Source organism: Bos javanicus, chromosome 19 (genome assembly GCF_032452875.1).
Source record: "Bos javanicus breed banteng chromosome 19, ARS-OSU_banteng_1.0, whole genome shotgun sequence".
NCBI lineage: Eukaryota > Metazoa > Chordata > Mammalia > Artiodactyla > Bovidae > Bos > Bos javanicus.
The window spans coordinates 45,652,087-45,679,547 of record NC_083886.1 but is presented as its reverse complement, the minus strand read 5'-3'; the positions used below and the strand labels follow the sequence as shown (position 1 = coordinate 45,679,547).

The window sequence follows — 27,461 nt, the reverse complement described above, 5'->3', positions numbered from 1 at the left end:
TAGAGGTTGCTTCTAACACACAGAAAGAGTCTCTGCTGAATTAAAATCTTTCTCTGCAGCAATATCTATTGAGAGGTGCTGACTGTTTTGCTACAGCATGCAACTCAAAAGTGGCTGGAAATATGCAGCTTTGGGAGTCTACAGATCATTGCAGGAGCTAAAGGTCTAGTCATTTTTTTTTTTTTTAAACGAAGGTAATCTGCAGCAGCTGGTAACCGAGGAAGTCTCTGCACAGGTTTGTGCCAAGAATATGCCCGTGTAAGGGGTTATTGTGAGTATAGGATTAAGGTCTTTTTGTTTTGTAATAGGGTAAATGTGTTGCAAACCAGCAAGATAGGAAATGAGATACAAAGATGTAATAATACATTATGATTTTGATAAACTCCTGAAGCTTAGATTTGTTCCTGAGATGATACAGGTATTTCAGTTTCAATCTGGAAATGTTGAAAATACATCAAAATCCAGCATTAATGAAATAGTTCATTATCTTTGGTATAAATTTTTATTTTCCCTGGTTTATTTCAACCAACCAGATATCTTTCAGTGAAGTTTCTGGTCAATAATAAAACAATGTTCCAAGAAAATTATTAAAGAATTGCCAGATAACTTGTTTATCTGAATTAAGGAGAAGGTGGGAAGTATTAACATTTTGCTCTTATTACAAAAACTTTTTAAAATTTATGTTTTAATGTAGCTACTTTATGAGATTTTTAGGTCCCACCTATGATTATGATCTCTACTTTATACTGAAAAATAAAGCATTTAAAAACCAAAATCTTAAAACCATAACCTAGTCTAGGATTCCACCATAGATCCAAAAATTGGTTGATCTGACTTAAGGTATACGGTTTGTTGTGGTCTTTACCATAGAAAGAAGATGAGAAATCAGATGGGAGAGTGATTATAAGCTGTACAAAAGGCAAATCCCTGCGCCATAGACTTAAAATATGTTGTCATTGTTGCAGTTGGAAGTGAAACTGCCCGTCATCCAGTACTTGGTCTTTGTTCTACCTGACTGATTAAAATTCTGTCTTTATAGTTGTCAGGTTGACTGAGCAGGTTTAAAAAAATTAAGTTTTCAAATTCCAGTTGCTGATGTTTACTTTGCATATCTAAGGATTTAGAAGTGTATGTATAAGTGGGTTTTGTCATGTTGCATATCTGTTTAGATCTGTGGACTCCACTAGTTCCAAACTGTAACTCTATAAGACTGCTGATTTGATATTTAGCAGTGACCATATGTGGACTGCACTATAAATAATGTGCTTCTTGGAGCTGAATGGTGTAGCATTACTATATGGCTTTTCTCTCTAGTCTTCATTGTGTCATCTGTAGTGAGCTATAGATTTTTTTGTTGGGGAATTTTTACAACTTGTTGTTTGCATGGGTTCACCTAGTAGCACTTGGTTTTTGCTTATAGAGTCTTTAATACACAATCAGCAAAGCTTACAATCCACTCAAGAGATTTGCCATTTTTGTCACTGTTGAAAATGAGCTAAATGGTGTAAATTGAATGTGGCTGTCAACTAAAAGAAAATTCAGTGTGGAATTAGTATTCATCTAGTCACTGCCATAATTGTAGTATAGTTTTCTCTTGAGACTTGGTATTCTATTTCCTATTATTAAAAAACTTAGAAATCAGCCCCACACAATGAAGTGAATTTTAGTCTATATTTTGGCAGACTCCTATTATACGGATTGGTGGGGTTTGGCAGACTCCCGTTATACAGATTGGTGGGGCTGTTTCCCAAATGGTTATTGTTTCTTTGATGGTATACAGCTTCAGGGAGCAGAGAGAAGTTCCTGGGAAAGTTTTCTACTTGGTATTTAATTAATAAAATTGTTGAGGAATGGCTGAAACAATAATGAGATGGTTTTTTGTGTTTGTGTTTTGGCTGGTATTGTGTTTTTAGCATATTGGTAGTTGTTTCTAATACACATTTCTTGCTATTATTGATGTTCCCATTTAAAAATTATATCCTCCTTTCTTGCACATTTAGTACAGAGGATTAAAATATAGCACTTTAATTTACATTTGAGTTTAGAAACAGAAAAACCATAAAGGCCAATTTAGGTAATCTAGATGAAAAAAGTTTTGAGTTTTTAGCTCAGCTTCATAGTTTAACTAGAATTAAGAACTTCATTCCTAACCAAATAAAATGCCACATTGCCACCATTTTTGGAGTCTTAAGGACAGAGAGTAATGAATAGGTCATGGGAGGAATTCCCTGGCAGTCCAGTGGTTAGGACCTCTGCACTTTTAACTGCCAAGAACCCAGGTTCAATCCCTCATCAGGGTACTGACACCCCACAGGCTGTGTGGGACGGCCAAACAACAACAAATAGTTTGTGGGAATTCTTTATGAATGATCTGGAAAACCACCCTTTTGCCTACCTCCCTTGGGCAAAGTTAGTTGCTTTATTAATTGTTTAAAATTAGTATTTCCCTGCATTTTTTCCATGTGTAGTTAAATTATAAACAGCCTATCACTATACATGCCCCTTTGTCAGTCACAAACCAGGCTGTGTTAAAAAAAGTTATTTTCAGTTCTGTAAGATTATAACTAAACTTCAAATTATTTATTTTGCTTAAAAATAAAAAATCAAGTTTTTTTAGTCACTTTTGTAGTAACCAAAATAATAAACTGTTATTTCAGGAGTTAAATAGTGCTCATTGCCCTTGTTATGTCTAGATTACCAGTTGAGGCCACAGATTGCTGCAGTTTACTGTTATAAATGACATTCATAGAAATGATTGACACCCTAACCAGAGAGAGTAATGATTATCACCAGTTGGCCACTGAATTCCTTGCTCTTTCACAGTGAAATTCAGTGAACAGTTTGATCACTTCAGATTAGACAAGTCTGCTTTGTTCTATTAATACTTTGTTATGAGATATTTTGATGTGCCTTTCTTGTGTTACCCATCATCCTTAAGCCTACTGGATTTTTCACTAGTCTTTATAAAACTTTTTTCTTTTGGTAGGAAGAGGGACCATAGTGAATACTAGTCCTTTCTGCAGAGTTGCAGAACTGCCATTTTTTCTCCAAAAACAGATAGTCTGAAATGATAGGAAAGGCTCAGATTTTCCGTAATAGTCATTCACTTAATCTCAGAGGTTGGTGAGTAGAAGACTTTCTGGGAGATATGCCTATTATTATTGTTGCTTTTTGTTATAATTGCAAGGTCATAGAGTGGCATATTAATAATATTAATACATAACCCCTGACATTTCATTCCCTGTTTATACTTGGGGAAAGTGAAAGAAAATGAAGTCACTCAGTCGCGTCCGACTCTCTGTGACCCCATGGACTACAGCCTACCAGGTTCCTCCGTCCATGGGATTTTCCAGGCAAGAATACTGGAGTGAGTTGCCATTTCCTTCTCCAGGAGATCTTCCCAACCCAGGGATTAAACCCCGGCCTCCCGCATTGTAGGCAGATGCTTTACTGTCTGGGCCACCAGGGAAGTAGATTTAATTAAAGAACAGTTTTCGTTTAAAGATTTAGAAGAGAAGTACCACTGCCATTTTGTATCAATAGCTTTTTTTGAGAAGGTGACAGCCATCTTGAGTGGTTTTGTAAAAGTGATGCTAATGTGTATAACCCTAAATTTTTCTTTTTTCTCCCTCTCCCTTTAACATTTGCTTTTCCTTTCACTGTTGTCAGTCACAACACGCTGCTCTTGAATCTCTCAGCTGGTCTTGACTCGTGAATTTACTTATGCTTTCACTCTTCTTTAATAAATACATTAATTGCAAGCAGTGAATTGAAAACAAGACAAAAAAAAAAAAAAAAAACGACCATTAGTGATTGGACAGTTTCTTACTTTGTGTTACATTTAACTGTTCTTTTGACAGCCCAGTTTTTAAAGCCAGGTTCGTATGGAAATGCTTTCACTCCACTTGCACTGCTTTTGGAAATAGCATACTGCTTCATCTGTCTGTTTATTTTAGTGCATTCATAATATAACACGGTCAGCATAATGTCTCATCTCCACTTAGCCAAAAGATTAAGTTTTCTTAATTTAAAAAAAGGGACAACAATTTTTGTCAGCATGGTTTTAATACCCTAAATCTGTGCCTAGTTATAAAATTAGCCTATTAAGAGATTAAACAATACTTTATTCAGCTACATTATCTTAGAGTCATTCTGCTATCCTTGTCCTTTCTGTAGTTAATTTAGTTGTAGGAATTATGATATAAAACAAGGATTTTATGTGCAGGTAAGTGTATTTCCACAGTAGTACTATAAAGGCCTCTCTCTTTATCTTCATTTTCTGCTAAAATTAGTTGTGTTAAGACTTAAAAAAGTTTTTTTTTTTTTTTTTTTTTTTACAATAAGGTTATTTATATATAGGCATTCAGTACTGGGATTACATATAACCATAGTATTTTCTCATTCTCTCAATTTCTAGCAAAAAATAATCTCTAGTGACCTTTTGTGTACAGTAATGACTGTGTATATGTATGTTTAAAGTAATTGCATGTTTTGTTATAGAAACATTTTCATTATCATTTGCCCATTTTTTCAAGTATCCTGATCTTTGTTCCTCTAATCAATAAAGTAATAAGCTGCTCAGTCCAGTTTTCTAGTTGGCATCCTGTCATAATACTCATAGAAGGAAGTTGACCTTTTTTTTTTTAAACAGAGCATTAAAGAGACCTAATCTTCTTCTTATAACTTACTATCAGAGAATATAATAGTAACATATTTTTTCCTATAATTCCAGAGCATTTTACCATTGAATATGTAGCTGGAAGATAAAAATCAATTTAATATGTCTATTTTTAATTCAGAGATTTATGGTTTAGTTGACTTCATAATTTGATTTTAGGAAATACAAGATTATTTTCAAGTGGTGATACCCAATTAATATTATAAATTACATTTTAATGCATACAGAACACTTTCTGTTTACAATTTTTAAATGTTTTCCTTTTGATAAGTAACATCATTTTATCAGATACAGCTAAATGATTATTTTAGTGTTCTCTCCGTATTTGTAAAAAGCAAAGAATTGGACAAAGGTCTGCAGAGGTTTCTCAGATCTTGAAACCTTACGCAAAAGCTGACATTTAATTGTTGTTTCTAGTGTCTTTACATGTGATTTACATTGAATGATCTTTTCCACTGTGCTCCTAGGAAGATGAGACATTATGTATATTGGTTTTTTTCCCCTACATGCACTAATGGTTCTTTACTGTTAACTTATTGCTAGGCCTGTATCATTCTAACATTTTAGCATTTTTGTTAGATTACATGTTGAAATGCATCACTCAGTCTGTGCTTGAGCTCATTTTATTTTTCTGTTTAATCAATTTAATTTCTCGTTTTACTAACCTCACTGTTTTTTCAGTTTAATATTGGCTGCATGCTAGTTAAATATTTATATTTTATATATATGTATTAAAAAACCAATCAAGTCTAGCCTGGATTTTGCTCTGATTGTGTTTTCATTTCTAGTGGTGGGGCAGTCTTACACTTACAACTTACTTTGTATCATGAAAGCCTGACACATAAGCAAAATAACTAAATACAATGTAGATTTTCTTTATTAAAAAAAAAAGCTCTTAAAGTGGTGCTGTCTAGGTGGTGGATATGATTGTATAAGTACTTTGATTTTATGCTTTTTAATGTTAGTTTTAAACTTCATAAGTGTATTCTTCCCCCTTTCCCCTTCCCTTTTTTCTCTTTTTAAAAGTGTTGTGTATAAAAATTGCCCAACACACCATCAGAAAGGACCCTTTCCCTCTTTGTTCTTCCTGTATAAAATACTAGCCAGTATTTCTTTTTACATTAATGCCCCCTTTATTGGGCACATTTCCCCTATTAGCACCTTTTTTGCATGCATATATGTAGAATTATCTCTTGTTCATCACCTGTTAAATATCACTAGGAAGGGAAGAATATATTATTGGAATATTTTTGGTTTGTCTCTCTGTTCTGTCTGTCAGGATAATATTGGACATCGCTTACTCCAGAAACATGGGTGGAAGCTGGGCCAGGGATTGGGAAAATCTCTTCAGGGTAAGTTTTTTAAATATACCAAGAAAAAAGAAAGAAAAAATGTTTCTGATGCAGATCTTATGCCTGAATATATTTTTTGTCTTTTTGAAAAAGTTTTTGGGCTTTCTCCCACTGCCTTTTATCCCCTAGAGTAGTCTGTTTTTCCTATAACTGTATTTGAAATCACTGTTAAGCTAATAATTTGCAAGAGTAAGCTGCTGTGTCGTGAATACTTTCAGGAAACATACTGTGTATGGCTCAGTCTGTTTTAAATTTCTTTTGGTGGAAGTGATGGTTGGGTAAAGTAAATGAAATACGTAGTATCAGAATGTACTGTCTTTGTATCACTTAGTGATGTATTATGGCTGCTGTATTTTTAAGAGAATTAATTTCAACAGCAGAGTTTAATTTTTGCCCTCCTGAATTCTTCCTGAAGCTGGTGATTGCCCTTGTTCTTTGTCTCTAATCAGAATCCATGCAATAGTAGAATAATTAACCTATATGAAACATAAAATTGAAACAGAGATTTCCTAGGGTTCTCTGAGAGGCCATTTCTTAAGTTCAGGTCAGGCTCTGGGAAATGTGTGGTTTACAGTTTACATTGTATGTAATTTTTTCTTTTAACTGTACTAATCATTTGGATAACAAACACTGCTAACATTTCTGCTTCTGAGTTCTTACTAGTTGAAAACCAGTCAACCAACTCCATTTACTTATTAGCTCCGTCGTATTCAAGGGCTGCTGTTCTCTGCAGATGTGAACAGTACCTCAGAAATGATGGAAATCATTGCACTTCTACATTTGGTCATGAAGGGTCTCATTGTATAAAGGGATATTTGGGGAGAGGTGCACTACTGTTGACTAATTTTTTGAATTTGGGAAATGAATTTCCATAATATGAGTGGGCAGTCTAATCAGTTCAAATGTCTGTATTAAGGGCCACAATAGGACAGGGCATGAAACAGGATGTTTCAGTCTTTAAAGCCTTTGCTTTTTAAAGTATACATCCACAAATTCTATTCAGTTGTGACATGAGAAATGCTCAAAAATATATTTCAAATGAATATTTATTACTAAGCATTAACCTATCCTTTGGGGGAGGTAGAAAGATTTGATCACCACTAAACTTGTTTTCCAGTGGTGCAAGAACTCATTGTACACAGTATAAAGAATACTCAACAACTGAGAGCAATTTGTATGGCATAGACCATAGATTTTCTAAGAGACCAGAAAAGAGAAAGCATCATCAGGACTAAAGTAGAAATGACTTCTTGGTAGGTTTAGTCCCAGTGGTTTGCACAGTTAAATGTTGGGTTGGGTTGAATGGAGGTGATAGTTCAGAATAAGGTCTGAAGATTTTATTTGATCTTTTCCCCTACTATTTGAAACCTCTCTTCCTATTCAGAGATTCCCAGGAGCATTGTTGATTGTTACTGTTTTTGTTCAGGTACAGAGGGGAGTAGAATTTGGGGACATTACGTAGGGGACTAGTGAATCTGTTTGAATCCCAGAGTTTTCCATTGTAAGCATCGGAGACTTCAAAGTACAACTAAAACTGGCAGAGAAAAAGAGTGAAAGAGACGTGTAGCAAGCGAGTTTAGAAAGGTGCTCTGTGATGGTCTAAAGAGGTGGGATGGGGAGGGAAGTAGGAGGGCGGTGTAGGAGGGGAGGGACGTATATATACCTATGGCTGATTCATGTTGATGTATGGCAGAAACCATCACAATATTGTAGAGTGATTATCCTCCAATTAAAAATAAAGTAAAATTTAAAAAAAGATCAGGAAAACGGGTGCTTAACTATTTTTGGGTGATGGAAAATTATTGTTTCATTTTAAGAATACTTTCAAATTTGGGTGTCTTTAAACTTTGAACTCCTTGAAAAGAGAAATCAGATTTTATCCATATTTCACATTCATCTCTGTGGTGATTGGCATGTAATAAGCACTCAATAACTCATCAATCCATTATTTATTTAAAATAGAAATTTGAAGCCCTTCCTTTTTTTCTTTTTAATTGTGGCAAAGCCCACATAACATAAATTTGTCATCTTACCCATTTTTAAGTGTACATTTCAGTAGTGTTTACTAAATTCACAGTGTTGTTCAAAGCCCATGTGTCTTGAATGGCTAGTATGGTCTCTACCCTTCAAAAAGAATGAGACCTTATTCTCCTGCCAACAAAATGGATTTCCCTGGTGGCTCAGACGTAAAGCGTCTGCCTACAATGCGGGAGACCCAGGTTCTATCCCTGGGTCGGGAAGATCCTCTGGAGAAGGAAATGGCAACCCAATCTAGTACTCTTGCCTGGAAAATCCCATGGATGGAAGAGCCTGGTAGGCTACAGTCCACGGGGTAACAAACAGTCGGAGACGACTGAGCAACTTCACTTTCACTTTAATTGTCTTGGAAATGGCTCTTTTATTTTTTTAGTGTCACATTCAACATTGTCCAGGCATTGAGTTGATTTCTCTTACATAGCTCTTTCTGTAATACCCACATAGTTTGGCTAGAATATAGCCACATTTATGACATATTTAAATAATTCATGACAAATTTTTTTCATTGTACCAAACCTTTGCTACAAATAACCACTGAATAAAGAAAGCCCTGTTGCTCTGCAGAAAATCATGCCTTCTTACTACTGCATAGACTAATCACTGCAAATAATTTCTAGATTCATGGCTTTGTAAGTTCTTTGCATTTACTTGTTTATTGTCCACTTTTAGTTGCTTTTGTTTGATTTTAGGCTCTAACATTTTTTAACATGCAGTCATCCACTGAATTTAAGCCTGATCTTTTCGAGATTTTGTTAACATCTAAAAATTATTGAAAGCCCTGTGAGACTTTACGGAGTGCTAGTCTTTGGGGCTGCAGTGTATGTATATAACTTGTCACTGGATAGGTTGGAGAATAGGGCATGCTAACTCTGAAACAGAATTCTTTGTGGCACGATAGAAAATTCAACTTTGTTAGGTGGGTTTAATTTTTACTTGAATTTCCCTTATTTACCTTTTGTTCTCCCCTAATATTTATTAGGGCTTCCCTAGTGGTGCTCGGAGAAGGCAATGGCAACCCCCTCCAGTACTCTTGCCTGGAAAATCCCATGGACGGAGAAGCCTGGTAGGCTGCCGTCCATGGGGTCGAGAAGAGTCGGATACTACTTCACTTTCACTTTTCACTTTCATGCATTGGAGAAGGAAATGGCAACTGACTGCAGTGTTCTTGCCTGGAGAATCCCAGGGACGGCGGAGCCTAGTGGGCTGCCATCTATGGGGTCGCACAGAGTCGGACACAACTGACTCGACTTAGCAGCAGCAGCAGTAGTGCTAGTGGTAAAAGAACCCGCCTGCCAATGGAGGTTAGACATAAGAGACACCAGTTCGATCCCTTTCGGGAAGATCCCCTAGAGAAGGGAATGGCATCCCACACCGGTATTCTTGCCTGGAGAATCCCATGGACAGAGGAGCCTGGAGGGCTTCAGTCCATGGGGTCGCACAGTTGGACACAACTGAAGCGATTTAGCACACATCACAGTGTTTATTAAAATATTCAAAAGTTAAAATTTATATGCGGCAGATAAGTGATTGTTAGTATTAAAAAAAAGACTTGTAGAAAAGGTTGTTGGCAAGATACCTGAAGGAAACAACAATAAAGAAAGGCCTGCGATGAAAAATATTATGAATGGTTGTGTGTGTTTTTTTTAATGCAGGCAGAGGGTATGTTTAATTTGGAATAAACAACAGCAAATGATAGTTGTATTTTGTGGCTGTTGAATTGGATTTGGTTCTTGAAATTGTTTTATGACCTTGTGGCAGCTTTGAAATGGAATGGAATGTAGCTCAAAATCTTTATTTTGCTATGAAATAGGTAAGTAGATGTAGCCCAGAAGTGGTTCCTAAACTTTCTTTGTTATATTGTCTAAGAGCTGTTTGATGATGTGGCTGATTTTTTTGGTCACAAAGACAAATGAAGAGGTATGATATATTTCATATTCCATATTTAGAGGGTTCACTCAGTGACAGTCAATCAGCATTAGCTCAGCTATGAGATAATAATGTATTCTAGTTATACCAGCTGTAAATAATGTAAGTCATGGGCAAAGTAAATAAGATTGTTCCTGCTCTTCAGGTTTATTTTCCAGTCCTCTAAGTCTTGCTTTTTAAACTTACACTACACTTTTGAAGGTTTTTTGAGGCCAGGGACCGTGTTTTATATTTTTTAGTATGTGATCAATTGAATACTTAATTGACAAATTGCTTTAAGTTCCTTGAGAGTAGGGATTCTCTTTTATTTTTGTTTAGAAGCACTTGGTATAGGGTATGAAGCAGTGAGAGCAGCATTTGGAAACTTAGGATTTAGGTTTGAATTTGGCTCTGCCACTTACTTTAAGTAAAGGGACAAGTTGAATTATTTGTTTCAGCAATAAATGAGGATTAAAATCTCTGCCTATATTCTCACAGTGATTATGAGGGTAAAGTAATTAAGTGAAGTTACTTTATGCAGACTGTAAAACACTATGTAAATGCTAATTGTTATTAACACCTCAATTGTATGGTGTGTGTTTAAGTATTTTAACTGAATTTGAGTTAATCTTTAGGTATTCATCAAAAACCTAAGTATCATAAAAATCACAGAGAAGCCTCTATCTTGCTACTCTCTATTTCCCAGAATTTGTAACAGTAGTAGCAGTAGCAGCAGCAGCTAAGATACTGCTGCTGCTGCTAAGTCGCTTCAGTCGTGTTCGACTCTGTGCGACCCCATAGACGGCAGCCCACCAGGCTCTGCTGTCCCTGGGATTCTCCAGGCAAGAACACTGGAGTGGGTTGCCATTTCCTTCTCCAGTGCAGGAAAGTGAAAAGTGAAAGTGAAGTTGCTCAGTCGTGTCTGACTCTTCACGACCCCATGGACTGCAGCCCACCAGGCTCCTCCATCCTTGGGATTCTCCAGGCAAGAACACTGGAGTGGGTTGGCCATTTCCTTCTCCAATGCATGAAAGTGAAAAGTGAAAGGGAAGTCACTCAGTCGTGTCTGACTCTTTGCGACCCCATGGACTGCAGCCTACTAGGCTCCTCTGTCCATGGGATTTTCCAGGCAAGAGTACTGGAGTGGGGTGCCATTGCCTTCTCTGCTAAGATACTAATATGTGCTATTACTGTTTGGATGGCATCACCAACTCTGTGGACATGAGTTTGAGCCAGCTCCAGGAGTTGGTGATGGACAGGGAAGCTTGGTGTGTTAGTCAGTGGGGTTGCAAAGAATCGGACATGACTGAGCGACTGAACTGAACTGAACTGAATATGTGCTGGATATTTGACTCCCAGTTCTGTGCTTTTAATGCTGTGTATGTTTTAGGGTCATAAGTCCCTAATTTTGCTTTTTGTTTCAGTAATTCTGAGCTCTTAGTTACATCTAAAAGAGCCTCAGTCACTAAGCAGTGGGGTTGGGACAAATAATTAAATGTAAAAAATAAAATTGTTAAAATAAACAGTAGGATAATTATTAAAGATAATCTTATAATAAGGAGAACTTTAAGTTCAACTCCAAACCCAGAAATCCTTAAAAGAAGGATAAATTTGACTATATTTCATCATAGTAAAGTAAAAGAACAACAGCTAAACAAACTGGGGGAAATATCTGTAATATATCATTGTAGACAGAGGACAGATTTCTTTATGTATTTATCGGTATGTGAAATACTTGTAATCAAAATAGAAAGGGGGAAATGGCTATGAATACTGTTTACAGAAAAGTATTGCAGATGACCTTTAGGCATATGAAAATATTCTCATTTCTTCTCATATTAGAGATAATGCATATTAAACTATGAGATATGATTTTTTACTTCTTGGCTTGGAAAAGGCTTTAAAAAAGACTAGCCTGGTCAGATTTGGGGAAAATAGGTTCTTACATTATAGCCAGTGAGACTGTAAACGGATAAAACCACTATAGAGAACAGTTGAATTACTTAAAGATTAAAATGCATGTATCCCTTTAGATCCAACAATTCTATCTTTAACTTATTCATGAAATGCAAAAAATAATGTATGATTGAAGTTATTCGTTATATCACTGTGATAAAAGATTAGAAATAGTCTACCATATTTCCTTGATCCTAAGACATTTTTTCATATTTTAATAAAGGTAAAATTAGATGTACCTTATTAATGGCATTAAAGTTACAATGGCAGCTTTTAAAATTTCTTGGTGGCACATAAAACAGTGTGTTTCTATTTTCCATTATTTTAAATGGAATACACATCAACCCAGCAGCTAACCAGCTTCTAAAACATAGTTGCCTGTTTATTGATTTTAAAAAAAATTAAGATATAAAGTATACATTTTTTCCTGATTACCAAATAATTTATATGGTTCTTAACAGTTGCTTTCTCTGTTGTAACATGTCCATAGCTTTTGTTGATACTTAAGCAGCTTTCCCAAAGTCCTACAAGTTGTATATGAAATGTATTATATCTATAGGTTTCTCACATATCTTTTTCTTAAAAATGTTGAATTAGATTTTTGAGATTGAAGCATAAAAATTTTATTGTATGAAATCGTTGGCTGGAAAATATGTCAAGAGAGATGAACTGAAGCATTTCACTGTGAAACATTAAAAGGGTACATTCTGTGGGGTTTGTGCATATATTTGTTTCTTATTTGCTTTACTGTGCAGAGAAAAGTCTTGCCTGGAAAATCCATGGACGGAGGAGCCTGGTGGGCTGCAGTCCATGGGGTCTCGACTGAGCGACTTCACTTTCACTTTCATGCATTGGAGAAGGAAATGGTAACCCACAGTGTTCTTGCCTGGAGAATCCCAGGGATGGGGGAGCCTGATGGGAGGCCGTCTATGGGGTTGCACAGAGTTGGACACGACTGAAGTGACTTAGCAGCAGCGGCAGCAGAGAAGTCATTGTTAAGGCAGACTGTGAAGGGAAAGTGAGTTGCTTTTTACTGTATCCTTTTAAAATTTGATATGATACACTATTACTACTAAAAAATGTAGAAAGAAAATTGTTTTGAAAAAGACTCAGAGTAGACAGAATCCAAGCAGAGTAGAGTTGGTTTCTTTAGTGTTTCTTTGGTTTTATGTATGTATCCCTCCTCCCACTCTAGTTTCAGTTAGCAAACAAATGGTAAATATAGTTGGATAAACCCTGCATTAGCTAAGCCCCAACAGTGCTTATATTAATACATTTTATGACTAAAGAAAAACTAGATTTGAATCCCATACAGTAGAAATATGTAGTGTTAAAATTTGGACTTTATTGTTAAGTTAGAATGTTGATTTTTAAAACCACACTAACTTCTAAGAAAAATCATTCTTTGGCTGGGGAAAAATAGGTTTTCTTTAATACTATGATGACACAGTAAATGTTCTGGATAGGATATTTGTAAAAAGCTGAGTTGTTGTCCTTCCTTAGTTTCCCTTTGAAATTTGTTTTCATGGATTATATGCCACATCTAGAATGTAAACATTCTGCATGTCAGTATGGATTGTCAGAAAGGCTTAGTTATACTTGTTGCTGGTCTAGCTGAAGGAGCCTGGTAGCTATAATGATCTTTGTTCCTAGGTAATTAAATGAGCTGTGCAGTCTTTATGCATTTTCAAAGGTAAGCATAATTTTAGTAATTCAGGTATCAAATTTAGTAAGATAACAGATTATATATAACCCCTGACTATCTTAATGGAATTTAGTTAATATAAACAAATGAATCCAGCTGAATCCAGTTAGTAAACAAAATTTAGAATTGACAATCTGTAGTTAAAAAGTCTAGATTTTAGAGCTAGAGTTATTACCAACCTGCTGCTGCTGCTGCTAAGTCGATTCAGTCGTGTCCAACTCTGTGCAACCCCATAGACGGCAACCCACCAGGCTCTGCCGTCCCTGGGATTCTCCAGGCAAGAACACTGGAGTGGGCTGCCATTTCCTTCTCCAATGCATGAAAGTGAAAAGTGAAAGTGAAGTCACTCAGTCGTGTCCGACTGTTAGCGACCCCATGGACTGCAGCCTACCAGGCTCCTCCATCCATGGGATTTTCCAGGCAAGAGTATTGGAGTGGGGTGCCATTGCCTTCTCGATTACCAACCTAGATGGCATATTAAAAAGCAGGGATATTACTTTGCCAGCAAAGGTCCATCTAGTCAAGGCTATGGTTTTTCCAGTGGTCATGTATGGATGTGAGAGTTGAACTGTGAAGAAGGCTGAGTGCAGAAGAATTGATGCTTTTGAACTGTGGTGTTGGAGAAGACTCTTGAGAGTCCCTTGGACTGCAAGAACGTCCAACCAGTCCATCCTAAGGGAGATCACTCCTGGGTGTTCATTGAAAGGACTGATGGTAAAGCTGAAACTCCAATACTTTGGCCACCTCATGTGAAGAGTTGACTCACTGGAAAAGACCCTGATGCTGGGAGGGATTGGGAGCAGGAGGAGAAGGGGACGAGAGAGGATGAGATGGCTGGATGGCATCACTGGCTTGATGGACATGAGTTTGAGTGAACTCCGGGAGTTGGTGATGGACAGACAGGGAGGCCTGGCGTGCTGTGATTCATGGGGTCGCAAAGAGTCGGACACAACTGAGTGACTGAACTGAATTGAGAAATGAAAAGGGATTGGGGGATATGAGAAGGGGAAATAGTGAACTCAGATGCTGTATAGACTAGTTGCTCAGTATAGAGATTGTTACATTTATAGACAGACATTAAATATATGTTAAAGTGTTATTTAACCAGAAGACATTAAATATATATCAAGTTCATGCAAAATAATTAGAAAGGAAGTAGCAAATTTTTCTAAATTTAGATCAGATACTTTTTTACTAAGAAAAGAGTAGACCAGTTATAGAAGCAGTTTGGACATCCTCAAGGTAGATTACGTTAAATGAAGCATTCACTGGTGAAGAATTACATTAAAATAGTTGCACTTCTATTAAATACTTGTTTTCAAGAGACCATAATAAACAGTATACATGACATTGTGAGATACTACCCTTACTCTCATAAGTTTGCCATTTATTTTAGGAGATAAGTGGAAGAAACCTTAAGAGTAAACTCTGTAAGGATAAATGACTAGGGAAGACCTCACAATGAAGTCTTAAGGAGGGAGGAATAAGTATTACCAAAGAAAGAGACACTGATGTATACAAGGTGATTACAGTTGGTGAAGAGTAGGTGTAGCTGGCTAGAGCAGAAAGTGTCCATTCGGCAGTGAATGTCACACTTTAAAAGCAGAAGAACTTATCAAAATACATATTTTTAAAGTGAACTTTGACATATAAAAGGATGGAAAAAACCATAATTATTTGGTTGAAGCAGGGTTCTGGGTGTCCAAGAGCAGATGAGAAACCATAACTAGAAAGCAGTAATGGGAATTTGGTTCAGATAGGCACAAATCTAGTATTATCTTAACTAAAACCTCATTTAATTATTTTTTTTAATTTTTAATTGGAAGATAATTGCTTTACAGTGTTATGTTGGCTTCTCCCATACAACAACATAAATCAGCCGCCAGTCCATGTATGTCCCCTCCCTCCTGAATCTCCTCCCACTCCCTACCTCATCCCACCCCTCTGGTTTGTCACAGAGCACCGGGTTGAGTTCTCTGTCCCCATATAGCAGCTTCTTCCATTGTCTGTCTATTTAACACATATAATTCTTAAAGCAAGACTATGTTATTCCAGCTTTGCAGAGGAAAAACTGAGGCTTAAAGAAGTTGAGCGAGTTGCTTAAGAATAAACCGTCAGTAAATGACAATATCAGAATTCAAACCTTGGTCTTTCTGACTCCAAAACCCATGCTGCTAACTAACTACCACACTGAGTGTAGAAGGCTGCTCCAATTTGAAACTTTATTTTGTAAACAAAAGGCAGTTTTTTATTAGAAGAGGTATAGACTTATCTAGCAGATAGAAATATTAAAGCTAATTTAATCAGAAATTCATTTTACAAATGAAGAAATGTAGGTTTAGGGTTCCAGAATGTTGAAAGGCAGTCCCTAGTTCTCTTGATTTGTGATCTATTTCTTTCCATTATACCAATTAGCACATTGGTGGTAGAAGTTAAGTACGAATCTTGCCAAAGTATGACTGAAGATGTAAAACCATTTAGAAAGTTGTCTGAGTTGATAAGGGCATAGAATAAAATGATAGCAGTGGAACTGGAAAGGAAAGTGTAGTTATGAAGCATGATAAATCAACTATGAAGCATAATAGTTGATTCATGCATGTGTCTTGCTAGCAAGCCTTTGTTCACTGGGTTTAGTTGTTAATCCTTAATAATAGCTAGTGTTTAAGTGTTTACAAAGTGCTTACACATGTATAGTCTAATTTAAGTCCTCTCTGGGGTAGTTACTCTTTTTTTACAGATGAGGAGATTGACATTTTAAGCAATTCTTTGCCCAAAATCTTACAGCACATAGGTAGTAGAATCATGTTGCTAAAAACCTATGCTTTTAATCAGTATGCTATCTAAAATGTACTTAAATGCTGTGTAGTGGCTTACTTCTGTCTTCTGGAGAAATGTGATGGTGGTGAGAAATAAAGTACTGCATAATTGAAATGTACAATAGTTACTCTGGTTGAAAAAAATGTAGGTAGCTTTGAATGTGATGTTTTTTCTTAGAGCTCGTGAAGTGGTCATTTATGTTCTTGATGATAAATATAAATTTCTGTAAATTCACTGGAAACTTGAAGCTAGATTGAGTAGTAAGAACCTTGGCCACATTTTTAGGAGTGATAGATAATTGATCTCCAAAGGTAAAGAGGATACTGTAATTTCTTGTCTCATACTATAATTTCCTCCTTTATTTTTTCTTACACTTTGTATTTCTCTTGTGGTGTTTTTAACATTCTACCTTGAATAATTTGTATTTATGTGTCTCTTAACTCTCGTGAACCATCTTCCCTGGTGGCTCAGAGGTTAAAGCGTCTGCCTCCAATGCGGGAGACCTGGGTTCGATCCCTGGGTGGGGAAGATCCCCTGGAGAAGGAAATGGTAACCCACTCCAGTATTCTTGCCTGGAGAATCCCGTGGACAGAGAAGCCTGGTAGGCTACAGTCCATGGGGTCGCAAAGAGTCGGACACTACTGAGCAACTTCACTTACTTACGTACTTAACTCTTGTTAGACTGTAAACTCCTAAGTGATAACAATTACAGGCGTTTATGTGTTTTCTGTTGTTGCTTTTCAATATGTTTTTTTATTCTGCATATAGTTACTGAATCTGTAGAATGTGCCAGATCTGTACTAAGTCTTAAGAGTTAAGGAATGAATAAGATATAGCTCTTGTCTCTGGAGGCTTATGTCTAATATAGACACAAGTGTAACAGATAAGTCTAGTGCAATATAATACTGTAATTGTGAAGTTAAAGGTACAGTGGGGGCTTAATAGAGAATTGAAAAACATAACTTAGAATTTTAACTTATTTCTTGAAGGATTTAATAAGTGAAAGATTTCATTGCGAGAATAAGGAAGCAAACAACTGTATTAGCATCTGCCCAACTATACTTGTTAGTTGATACATGGAATCATTCATCCATAAGAACCACTGGTATTTAAAAGGAGGACCAGATATAAACATGATAAGAACACAAAGTTTAAAAATATGATTTGTGAGAAATATATTTTGATAAAGAAAAAAGCTAAAAACGAAAATATTTATTAAAAATGGCTACCAAAATTTGAAGTAATGGATTGTACATTTAGAAAAGGGGACAAAATAATATCATCTTACATGTATAAATGTGGTTTATTAGTTCTAAATTCAGCCTTTTCTGTCTTACTAAGTCTTCTGAAATGTGTGACGTAGATAATTCTGTAACCAAATGAGTTACAGAGAAAATCTAGCTGGAGCTTAGAAGGAAAGAGCAGAGGACAGTCTCAGGAGTAGGACTTGGAAGCTCCGATGCCTGTTGGGGCCAGGTGGTAACATACACAGTTGAAGCCCACTGAACTTGAGACAGTAAGTAGGAAGTAGTGTGAGTTGTGCCATGTCTGGAGAGGAATAACTGCCACTCAGCTAGCTCCTGCTCATTGTTACTGTGTAGGAATATAGTGTCATGTGTTGCCAGACCTGAATTTAAAAAACAAAACCAGAAATCCAGATATTCTGGTGAAACTTAGTAATTGAAAAATGTTGGCTCAAAGTTTAAAGTAATCTGAGATAAACAAACATATGCAAGGCCTATATTTGATTCACAGGTTACTACTTTATGACCTCACTTGAAATTTGACCTGGGTTTAAATTCAAGCTCTGCAATCAGTTAGTGGTGTGACCTTTCTTCAGTATGCTCAAATATTTAAAAGATTTCAGAACTGTTTGGGGAATTAAACATGATGGCATATAAGCTTTATACCTGTATCTTATCTCATTTTCCTCTCCCAATAGTAGGTTGGGAGATAATGCCACTTTAAACAGATTGAGAAACCTAAGTGTTTATCCATAGTCAAACTGCTGAGGATAGTAGCTGTGTTTATAACAAACCTTCCTACCTCTACTCTAGTACTTTTACCATTAGACTGGTGATTCTCAAGCTTTAGTGAGCAGCAGAATCACTTTGGGTGCCTGTTAAAAATGTAGATTCCCAACCAGTACAACTCAGCAGGTCTGCATTGGGGTTCAGGAAATTACATTTTAAATAAGCTCCCTAAGTAATTTGCTTTAGATCATATGAATAAAATAAGCTTCTGAGAATGTTACCTTCACTGTGGCAAGTCGGGGTAGACGGTTCTTTTGCTCATCCAAAATAGATTAGTGATTTTTAGTCTGATTTAGTATAATGCTATTTATTTTTCTTATAATCTTACCTTTATCCTGATTTACACTGTTTCCTACATTATTATTTATGGACTTCGTGCCCTAGATTAGTTTGCATGATTAAAATGAAACTGGTTTCTCGTACTTCTTATGAGAGTGGCATGTCCAAGAAACTTAAAATTAGCAATATATAAAATTAGTATATAAAATATACCAATATATAAAATTAGTATATAATCATCATGATTTTATTGTAATTAGAGTAGTGTTTCCAATCAGGTGAAAACAGTTGAAAATATAAAATTTCACTGGTTAGCCGATATTTGAAAAGTCAAAACTAAGAGGAGACAGAAATGCCTTCAAAGTTGTATGGAATCATAGACTTTAGAACTGGAAAAGAAAATTTCTATGGATAACCTAGGATCTCTGGGCTTTTTAGAAGAAATGCCAGAGGAAATAAGGGAGATTTTTCAGTAATTTCAATTTATTTGACTTTCTCAATTTACTTCTACATTCCATGTAGACTTCATCTGTTACAAATTTGGCATACAGTGGATTAATAACTTACTATTCAGTACACATACATAGGTGTTAGTGTATTTCTCAGGTGACAGTAATAGTAAAATAGTAAGCATTTTGACAGTGTTTAAGTTTTTCTGTTTTGTTTAGGTATAATTTACCTAAGAAAATTGTTTGTACCTGATAAATTTCTTAGGTGATCTGTTTTAATTTGGAGAAAGTCTTGCTAAAGTATACTTCATTCTTTTGGCTTAGATGTAATATTTGTGTAACCTTTTCAAACTCAGTAGTCACTCTTGTTAATGGAATGATAATATGGGAAGGATTTGGGGGTAGATGATAATTTTCTCCTTCAGTAAATAGGACTGTTTCATTATCACCAGGTTGTTGGTAGAACATTAGAATCTATCACAGCTTCTTAGAGTATTTTTAATTTTAAGGTATTTTAAAATGCCAGTTTTGGAAATGAACAAATTGATTTTTTAATTTTCTGAGGCCTTAAGACAACAGTGTTTAGCAGCATCATGGTGAAATGTTAGGGTTTACAAAGCATCTTCTATTGTCTGTTTTGATCTACATGCCAGTCCCGAAAGTGGAGATAATGTTTCCATTTTGCTGGAGAGGCTGCAGGGACTCATGGGCTAGTTGTCCAGAGTGACACAAGTGTTTAGAAGTTACCTCTTACTAGAGAACTGAGATTTTGTAGCCACCTTTTTTAGGGACTACCTAGAAAAATATAGAAAATAAAGGTGAGTTGCGAGTTTGAGGTGTAGGATTAAGGAAGAGCAGTTTAAATGGAGCTGGAAAACATTTTGGGGTTTAAGAATGATCTTGGAATATTAAGGAATTCTCAGTGTAGTTATGGAATAACTTAATAGTAAGTGAATACAACTCTAAGAAAACATTGGATTGTTGGACATTACAATACCATAGGACTAGCTACTCTATACTGTCTACATTTAGCCACTAAGTCGTGTCTCTTTTATGACCCCATGGACTGTAGCCCACCAAGCTTCTCTGTCCATGGGATTTTCCAGGCAAGAATACTGGAGTGGGTTGCCATTTCCTTCTCCAGAGGATCTTTCTGACCCAGGGATCAAACTTATATCTCCTGCATTGGCAGGCAGATTCTTTACCACTGAGCCACCAGGGAGTTGTTTTGAGGCCCTGTCAGCTGACAATGAAATAAATATATGTATGCTTAGCCAAGAGAAACAAAACAAAACTAACCTTTTCTTAATATATTAGATTACATGATTAAAATTGAACTATTTTGTCCTAGAAAGTAGCTCTGATTCTTTGGGAAGATGGAAGGATTTTTAGGTCATAGTTTTTTAAACTTCTGTGCCCTTAAAAAAAAAACAAACACCTGTGCCTGAAAATCAAAATAACCTTGTTGTTATATAGATCATTAAACAGTCTGTGGCAAGAATATAGTTAGTTTTTGTAGCACTAGAGACTTTGGATTCTATTTTGAGTAGGAATTCTTTAAAAAAAAAACTTAAAAGCCATAGGGTATAATTAATATACTTGATGTTTACTAAGAAAAAGATATCTAAATGATGATGAAAATAATCATTATTTTTATGCTACTGAAGACTGTTATTTTAAGGAGAAATTTGCAGAAGTAAAGCTTTGGTTTGGAAATATATATACCACTTTTTACCCAGGAAGTATTTCTGAAAGTTGTATGTAATCACTGTTTTTTTAAATGAATGAAATTATATTTAAACACATTAACATAATGACTTCCCTGGTGGCTCAGACGGTAAAGCGTCTGTCTACAATGCGGGAGACCCGGGTTCGATCCCTGGGTTGGGAAGATCCCCTGGAGAAGGAAATGGCAATCCACTCCAGTACTATTGCCTGGAAAATCCCATGGACAGAGGAGCCTGGTAGGCTGTAGTCCATGGGGTCGCAAAGAGTTGGACACGACTGAGCGACTTCACTATAGCTTACTATAGAGTCTTATTTTGAGTAATTTTACAAATCAGAGAATAGTCACCATCCTAATTTTGTATTATTCTTGATTTTCACATATATATTTGAGTTGCTTAAAGTAAATAAATTTAAGATGTCAGGTCAGATTCTTGACTTTTATCAACTTAGTGGCCTTTTGGAAGTAAAATTTGTGACTTTTTTGATGGCTTTTATATTTACTTTTGCCTTATTAGGGTCAGTCTTTAAAAACAGTTTTAGACTTCTTTGAAAGATGTTAGACATTAAAGCTTTTTGAACCATACATGCATTAGGTCCACAAATGTTATTTTCTACTCCCTCATGCCAGAAGTTTATATTGGTAAGATTATTTTGCCTAATTATAGATTATTCATGGGCTATAGGACTTTGTTTTAATTACTATCACAAAAATATGCCCAAAGCCTTGCAGTAGTGCTTGGTATGTAGAAGCAACTCAATAATTATTTGTTGTTGGATGAATCTCAGCAAAGGAACAGACAGCAAAGGTAAATTGTAGTGTTATCTTATCTGCTGACTATCCAAAAACTGTTTTAATCACTTTGGAAGCTTCTTCATTTCTAATTTGTTTCTGTGGAGAAGTCATGTGTCTTCTGTTTCTGAAATGTGCTGTTTACCAGATTATGGTTGTTCTTCAATATTTTCTCTCCAGTTGTTCTTTTCCTGGGGTTTATTTAAAAATAATGTTTGTTTAAAAAAAAAATAATAATTTCTCTACAGTCCAGTTCTTTGGGCCAGTTTTGTAGATTGGAGTATCCTAAAGTGTTTCAAAATCGAAACTGGTTAATGAAAGGGCTCATTCTCAGAAACTGTGGCTATAAGCAATCAGTGAGTTTTCATATTTGGCCTTATTCTCTCTTGAGTTAAGATAAGTTATAATACCTTTACATTTTAGCAAGAGATGTGTACATGAGTATTTTAGCACATGTGTCATTGTAGAAGTAAGCCTACCTTCTAAAATATAGAGTATACAGTACCAGTTGGTCAGTGAAACCTCATTAAAAGTTTTTTCCATCTCTTTAAAAAAATTTTTTATTGAGGTACAGTTGATGTAGAATATTATTTTGGTTTCAGGTATACAGCATAATGATTCAATACTTGTGTGTGTGTGTGTGTATATATATATTTAAAGTTTTTATTTAGAAAATATGAATATCAATTTTTTTCCCCTCACATGAATACATTGATAGTAGAATTTTCTATAAGTAGTATGTTTTTTTCCCACCCTTGTCCAGTCAGCTAGATCACAGTCAGAGTATCTATATATAGATCTTTGGCTGAAGAGGACAGTTTCTTCTTAAGGAAAGTATTTATTGTTCTGGTTGAAGTTGGCCTCCTTTGAAATGAAATAAACAACAAAATGTTCTTATTTTAATGAATTTTAAGAAATACTTGTCCCTGTTAAGAGAAGCCAAGAAATAAGAGAAACTGGATGTAGTTCAATTTGTATTAAAAAGAAGTTGAGTTTTCTAGGGGATTATTATATTAGCACACATTCTTTTGCTATTTATCATTGAAAAGTCATCACTATGGGTTGTTACTCAGATATTCCTTTATGATAGGATTTGTCATTGATCACAAATGAATAAATGAGGGTTTGTTTTTTTTTTTTTAATACTGCAGCCTCTTCATGTATGTATTCTTCAGTGTCTTTTCCCAGTGGGATTTTTCCTTGGTCTGGAACTTCTAATAATGGAAAAAAATTACTACTTGGCGGAGGCAGCAATGTTACCTTCAGATTGTTTTTAAAGCCAGACTGTTTTCTCTGAGTGGACTAATTGTAAATGTGACAGGCCTTTTGATGCCAATTTCTCTGGAGTTCCTGGTGTTCTTCAAAGTTTGGCTTTATTATGTGCAGAAAGAAAGCTGTTGGTGGACTTGGGAAGACTTGATTAAAAGGAAACAAAGTTCTGAGGAAGTCTACCACAAAAGTTGTATTCATTCATAACAGAACTCAAATGTTCATGTTTTCCAAGCACTGACAATCTAAGGTTATTTTCCAGACCTTTTATTTATTATAATGAGGTCTTGATGATCCCCTCTACGAGACAGTCCTCTTAGAGTTCTTTTAGTGCAGCCAATGACTTGATAATCACTTGATGATCTGTCTTTGATGTTATTTCCTTAAGGAACAAGTCCCACCTCGGGCCTTGAGTACTGATTTGAACAGAATGAGTAGTTAAATGAGAAACTGGAAGGGAGAGATAGTTCTCTCACTTTCTAGGGAGAGATAGTTCTCTCACTTTCTAGCGAGAGATAGTTCTCTCACTTTCTCCCACCTTCCCCCCAACCCCTGCATTGTTGTAGAAGAGGTTGTTCATGTTTTTCTCAAGTAGCAGTACAAAAATCTCACACCCTGATCCAACCGGTATGAAAACAACTGCGGTAGCACACAGTGACCTTCCTGCATCCCCAGCTGAAATTGGGGGAGGGACAAAGCCCAATTTGTTACTTTACCCCATCCTGTCTGCCTGCTAGAAGGCCTGTTTCCTACCCTAATGGTTTCTGCCTAACAAATGGTGTTTCTTTTTTACAGCATTATGATCCTGGACTTGTTGTGGTGATGGTAAACTTAGCAGTGGTAATTTTTTATTTTCAGACTGAATTACTCCTTTGTCATCAGTGCACCAATATGTTAGGCTTACTTTCTCTGTTGTAGCCTTCATCCTTCTGCTTGGTCTTTTTCATTTTCCTTTCCTTTCCTTATGCAACTTGTCTGATCCTTGTTCATGAAAGGGTAACGTTAAGAAGGGATGTACCTGTTTGTGTTAGAATTGCCAAAAAAAAAAAATCAGTTAAAACATTAAATTCTAATACTGTAAAAACTTGATTTCCCCACAATATAATGGGCACTAGCACTTGCTACTGCAATTTATAAATAAATTAAAACAAACTTTGACTGCCCTAGAAGGCAAAAGTACTAATGCAGAGTTTATAACAGGGGTTTACAGAGGTAATGAATTTCTACCAAAATTTTCTTGATTCTTAACAAAGCAAATTCTGACAGATCAAAAAATATATCAAAACAAAAAAAATAACTTTGACATTTCTTTCCAATTCTTTCATTGGACCATTTGTTTTTAACCAGTAAATCCCTGATTGAGACGTTATGAAAGTGATATTGCACCTAGGAAGTCATTTTTATAACCTGTCTTAATTTGGTCCTTTTGCTAAAGATTGCAGTCACTGCTTATTTATTATACCATTGGGCAGAAGGTAGTAACACATTTTTATTTTGTTTAACTGGCAGTTTTTGATAGTATCTAAAATAAGGCTGTTTTACAACTTGGTTCTCTTTTCTGGTGTGAGATGTTCTTTATTTACTTAAATTTTTTTTTCATGTGATAATTATTCTTGATTAGCTTCTTATTGTTTAAAAGCAATAATGGGAGATTGGTGATAAGTAATTAAACTTCTGAATTTGTTTTTCATTTCTTTTTGAAACAAAAATCAATCCCACAAATACAGAGCAACTAGATTCAAGTGGTTGCTGGTCACTTTGGAAACAGCTTTTTTCCCCTCCGAGACTAATCCTAGTCATGGGCATGGCATTTATTGCTTTTTTTTTAACCCCCCAAATTCAGTTTTGGTCATATCTCAGATTTAGCCTGACAAAACTCAACTTTTAGCCCAAAGGTATAATATATATGTGTGTATAACAACAACAAAAAAATAAATTAATTTAAAAAACAATTGTTTACACCAGCCTGAGTGAAATGATGAGGGAAGTAAACATTGTGTTTTTTCACTAAAGGTATACAACGGATAAGGTAAGTCCTCTTTTCAGTGGGCTTACATCACAATAAACAGCGCAAGTTGTGATGTAAAACAGCTGTGGTAGTAAAGTGCTTGTCTGCCCCATTTTGCTTTGTTTGGCTGGTTATGAGTGGATTAAATATACATTTTAAAAAATCTCCAGCATAGATCAATTAGTTTAAAGTCAATTTTCTTCGCAACTAGTCCTTTTCACAGCTTACTGATTGCCATAGTCAGTGTTAAATCCACTCTGGAAAAATGGGACCTTGGAGCACCAGTTTAAAAGTAAAACTAAAAAAAAAAAATAAAAGTAAAACTATTCTTTCCTCAGGGCAACTAACTGTTGCGTTCCTTTTAATTATTTTCACCCCTTCATTTAATTGTAAAGCATGTTTTGAATACAAAGAAATATTAAACACGCTGAGTTGCAGTTATTGAATTTTCCTGTGTCATGTTTGAAACTGTGCTCTTCCGATTTAAACCTGTCAGTTGACATATTTATTACCAGTTTTAAAAGTGTGTGTGGGAAAATGTCAGTGAACAGTAAGAGTGAAGTGATTCTTGATGGAAAGTTATTTGGGAGCCTTTTTAAAAAGGAATTTCTAGTGTTCTTGATTTTAAACTTCCTGGTGCCATTGCTTAGGAATGCTTTGCATTACTTATTTAATTTTGCTTTAGTAATCTGGAATCATCCCCAACTGGAAGGTCAGCCAAGGTGGTTAGTTGGGCTTAAACTGGAGAGGTAGGTTTGGTTGTAAGCTGTGAGAATGGCTTGTGTTTGGTTCACTGTAGCTTTCTGGTCTCTGCACTCCAAGGCAAGATCTCTAACCACCCAAACCCAATGTGTAAAGAGAGCTGTTGGCTTAGCCTTACATCTCACCTTGATTATATGTTCCTGTTACAGGGAGAACAGATCCCATTCCAATCGTCGTCAAATATGATGTCATGGGCATGGGTCGCATGGAAATGGAGGTAAATTGATCTCATTGGTTGACTTGTTTTATGGGGTATTTAAAATGGATACTAATTCCAAAATTCAGGTGTAATTATATTTTTGAGGGAAAATTAAAAAACTTATTTTATATTCTCATTTAGTGCTGTCTTTGAGGTAGGTAGGTGGCAAATAATGCCCCTTTACAAAGAAGTTGAGTGATTGCCCCAACATTATGCCACAAGATCAGATCAGACTTAAACCCAGGCCCTTATGCTCATTTCAGTAGGCTCTGTAGCTCAAATCTTAAAATATTTGTTGTGGTAGAAGCTTTGCCCCTACAGAGCTGTGTCAGCAACCTCAGATATGCAGATGATACCACTCTAAGGGCAGAAAGCGAAGAGGAACTAAAGAGCCTTTTGATGAAGGTGAAAGAGGAGAGTGAAAAAGCTGGCTTAAAACTCACATTCAAAAAACTAAGATCATGGCATCCAGTCCTATCACTTCATGGCAAATAGACGGGGTAAAAATGGAAACAGCAGCAGATTTTATTTTCATCGGATGGTGACTGCAGCCATGCAGTTAAGAGATGCTTGCTCCTTGAAAGGAAAGCTATGATAAACCTAAACAGCATATTAAAAAGAAGAGACATCACTTTGCCAACAAAGGTTCATGTAGTCAAAGCTATAGTTTTTCCTGTAGTCACGTACAGATGTGAGAGTTGGACCGTGAAGAAGGCTGCACGCTGAAGAATCGATGCTTTCCAACTGTGGTACTAGACTCTTGAGAGTCCCTTGAACAGCACGGAGATCAAACCAGCCAATCCTAAAGGATGTCAGCCCTGAATATTCATTGGAAGGACTGATGCTGAAGCTCCAATACTTTGGCTACCTGATGTGAAGAGCCAACTCATTGGAAAAGATCCTAATGCTGAGAAAGATTGAGGGCAAAGGGAGAAGGGGGCGACAGAGGACGAAATGGTTGGATGACATCATCAACTCAATGGACATGAGTTTTAGCAAACTCCGGGAGATGGTGGAGGATAAGGAAGCCTGGCTTGCTGCAATTCTTGGGGTTGCAAAGAGTTGGGCAATACTTAGTGACTGAACAACAATAGAGCTGTGTACTGCTCTCATCTGTGATACCTTCTTTTCATTGCTTGAAATATTATGCTCCATTTACTGCTAATTCTTTGTCATTGAACATTGAAGTAAAATCTGTTATCAACTATGCCTGTTGGGAACCACCAGCATGAGAGGATTAATGAACTATTTTGCATGTTTTTTTTCTCTGTGATGTGACAGTAAAGCAAGAGGCAGTTGAGCAAATTACGTATTTTCATATAGTACTGTAGTTGTGTAAATGACTTTTTTATGGCTAGATGGGAGTACTATGGCAATTAAGTCTAATTGTATCTATTTTTGTTAAGCTTGATTATGCTGAAGATGCTACCGAACGGCGCCGTGTCTTAGAAGTAGAAAAAGAAGACACGGAAGAACTGAGGCAGAAGTACAAGG

The 27,461-nt window shown here is 36.0% G+C and overlaps 1 protein-coding gene across 5 annotated transcripts in view; it reads left to right on the top strand.

Moving 5' to 3' along the window:
* GPATCH8 (G-patch domain containing 8) overlaps nucleotides 1-27,461 on the top strand; it is a 95,191-nt gene that overhangs the window by 23,673 nt on the left and 44,057 nt on the right. For 2 of the 5 annotated variants that reach the window (XM_061392080.1, XM_061392081.1), the window contains 4 exons: nucleotides 3,861-3,878; nucleotides 5,958-6,030; nucleotides 25,918-25,985; nucleotides 27,374-27,460. In XM_061392080.1, coding sequence (XP_061248064.1) covers nucleotides 25,959-25,985; nucleotides 27,374-27,460 — 114 coding nt within the window. In that variant the 5' untranslated portion in view covers nucleotides 3,861-3,878; nucleotides 5,958-6,030; nucleotides 25,918-25,958. Of the gene's footprint in view, nucleotides 1-3,860; nucleotides 3,879-5,957; nucleotides 6,031-23,793; nucleotides 23,839-25,917; nucleotides 25,986-27,373; nucleotide 27,461 lie in introns of all 5 variants that reach the window. The other 3 variants (XM_061392082.1, XM_061392079.1, XM_061392084.1) reach the window with 3 other exon arrangements.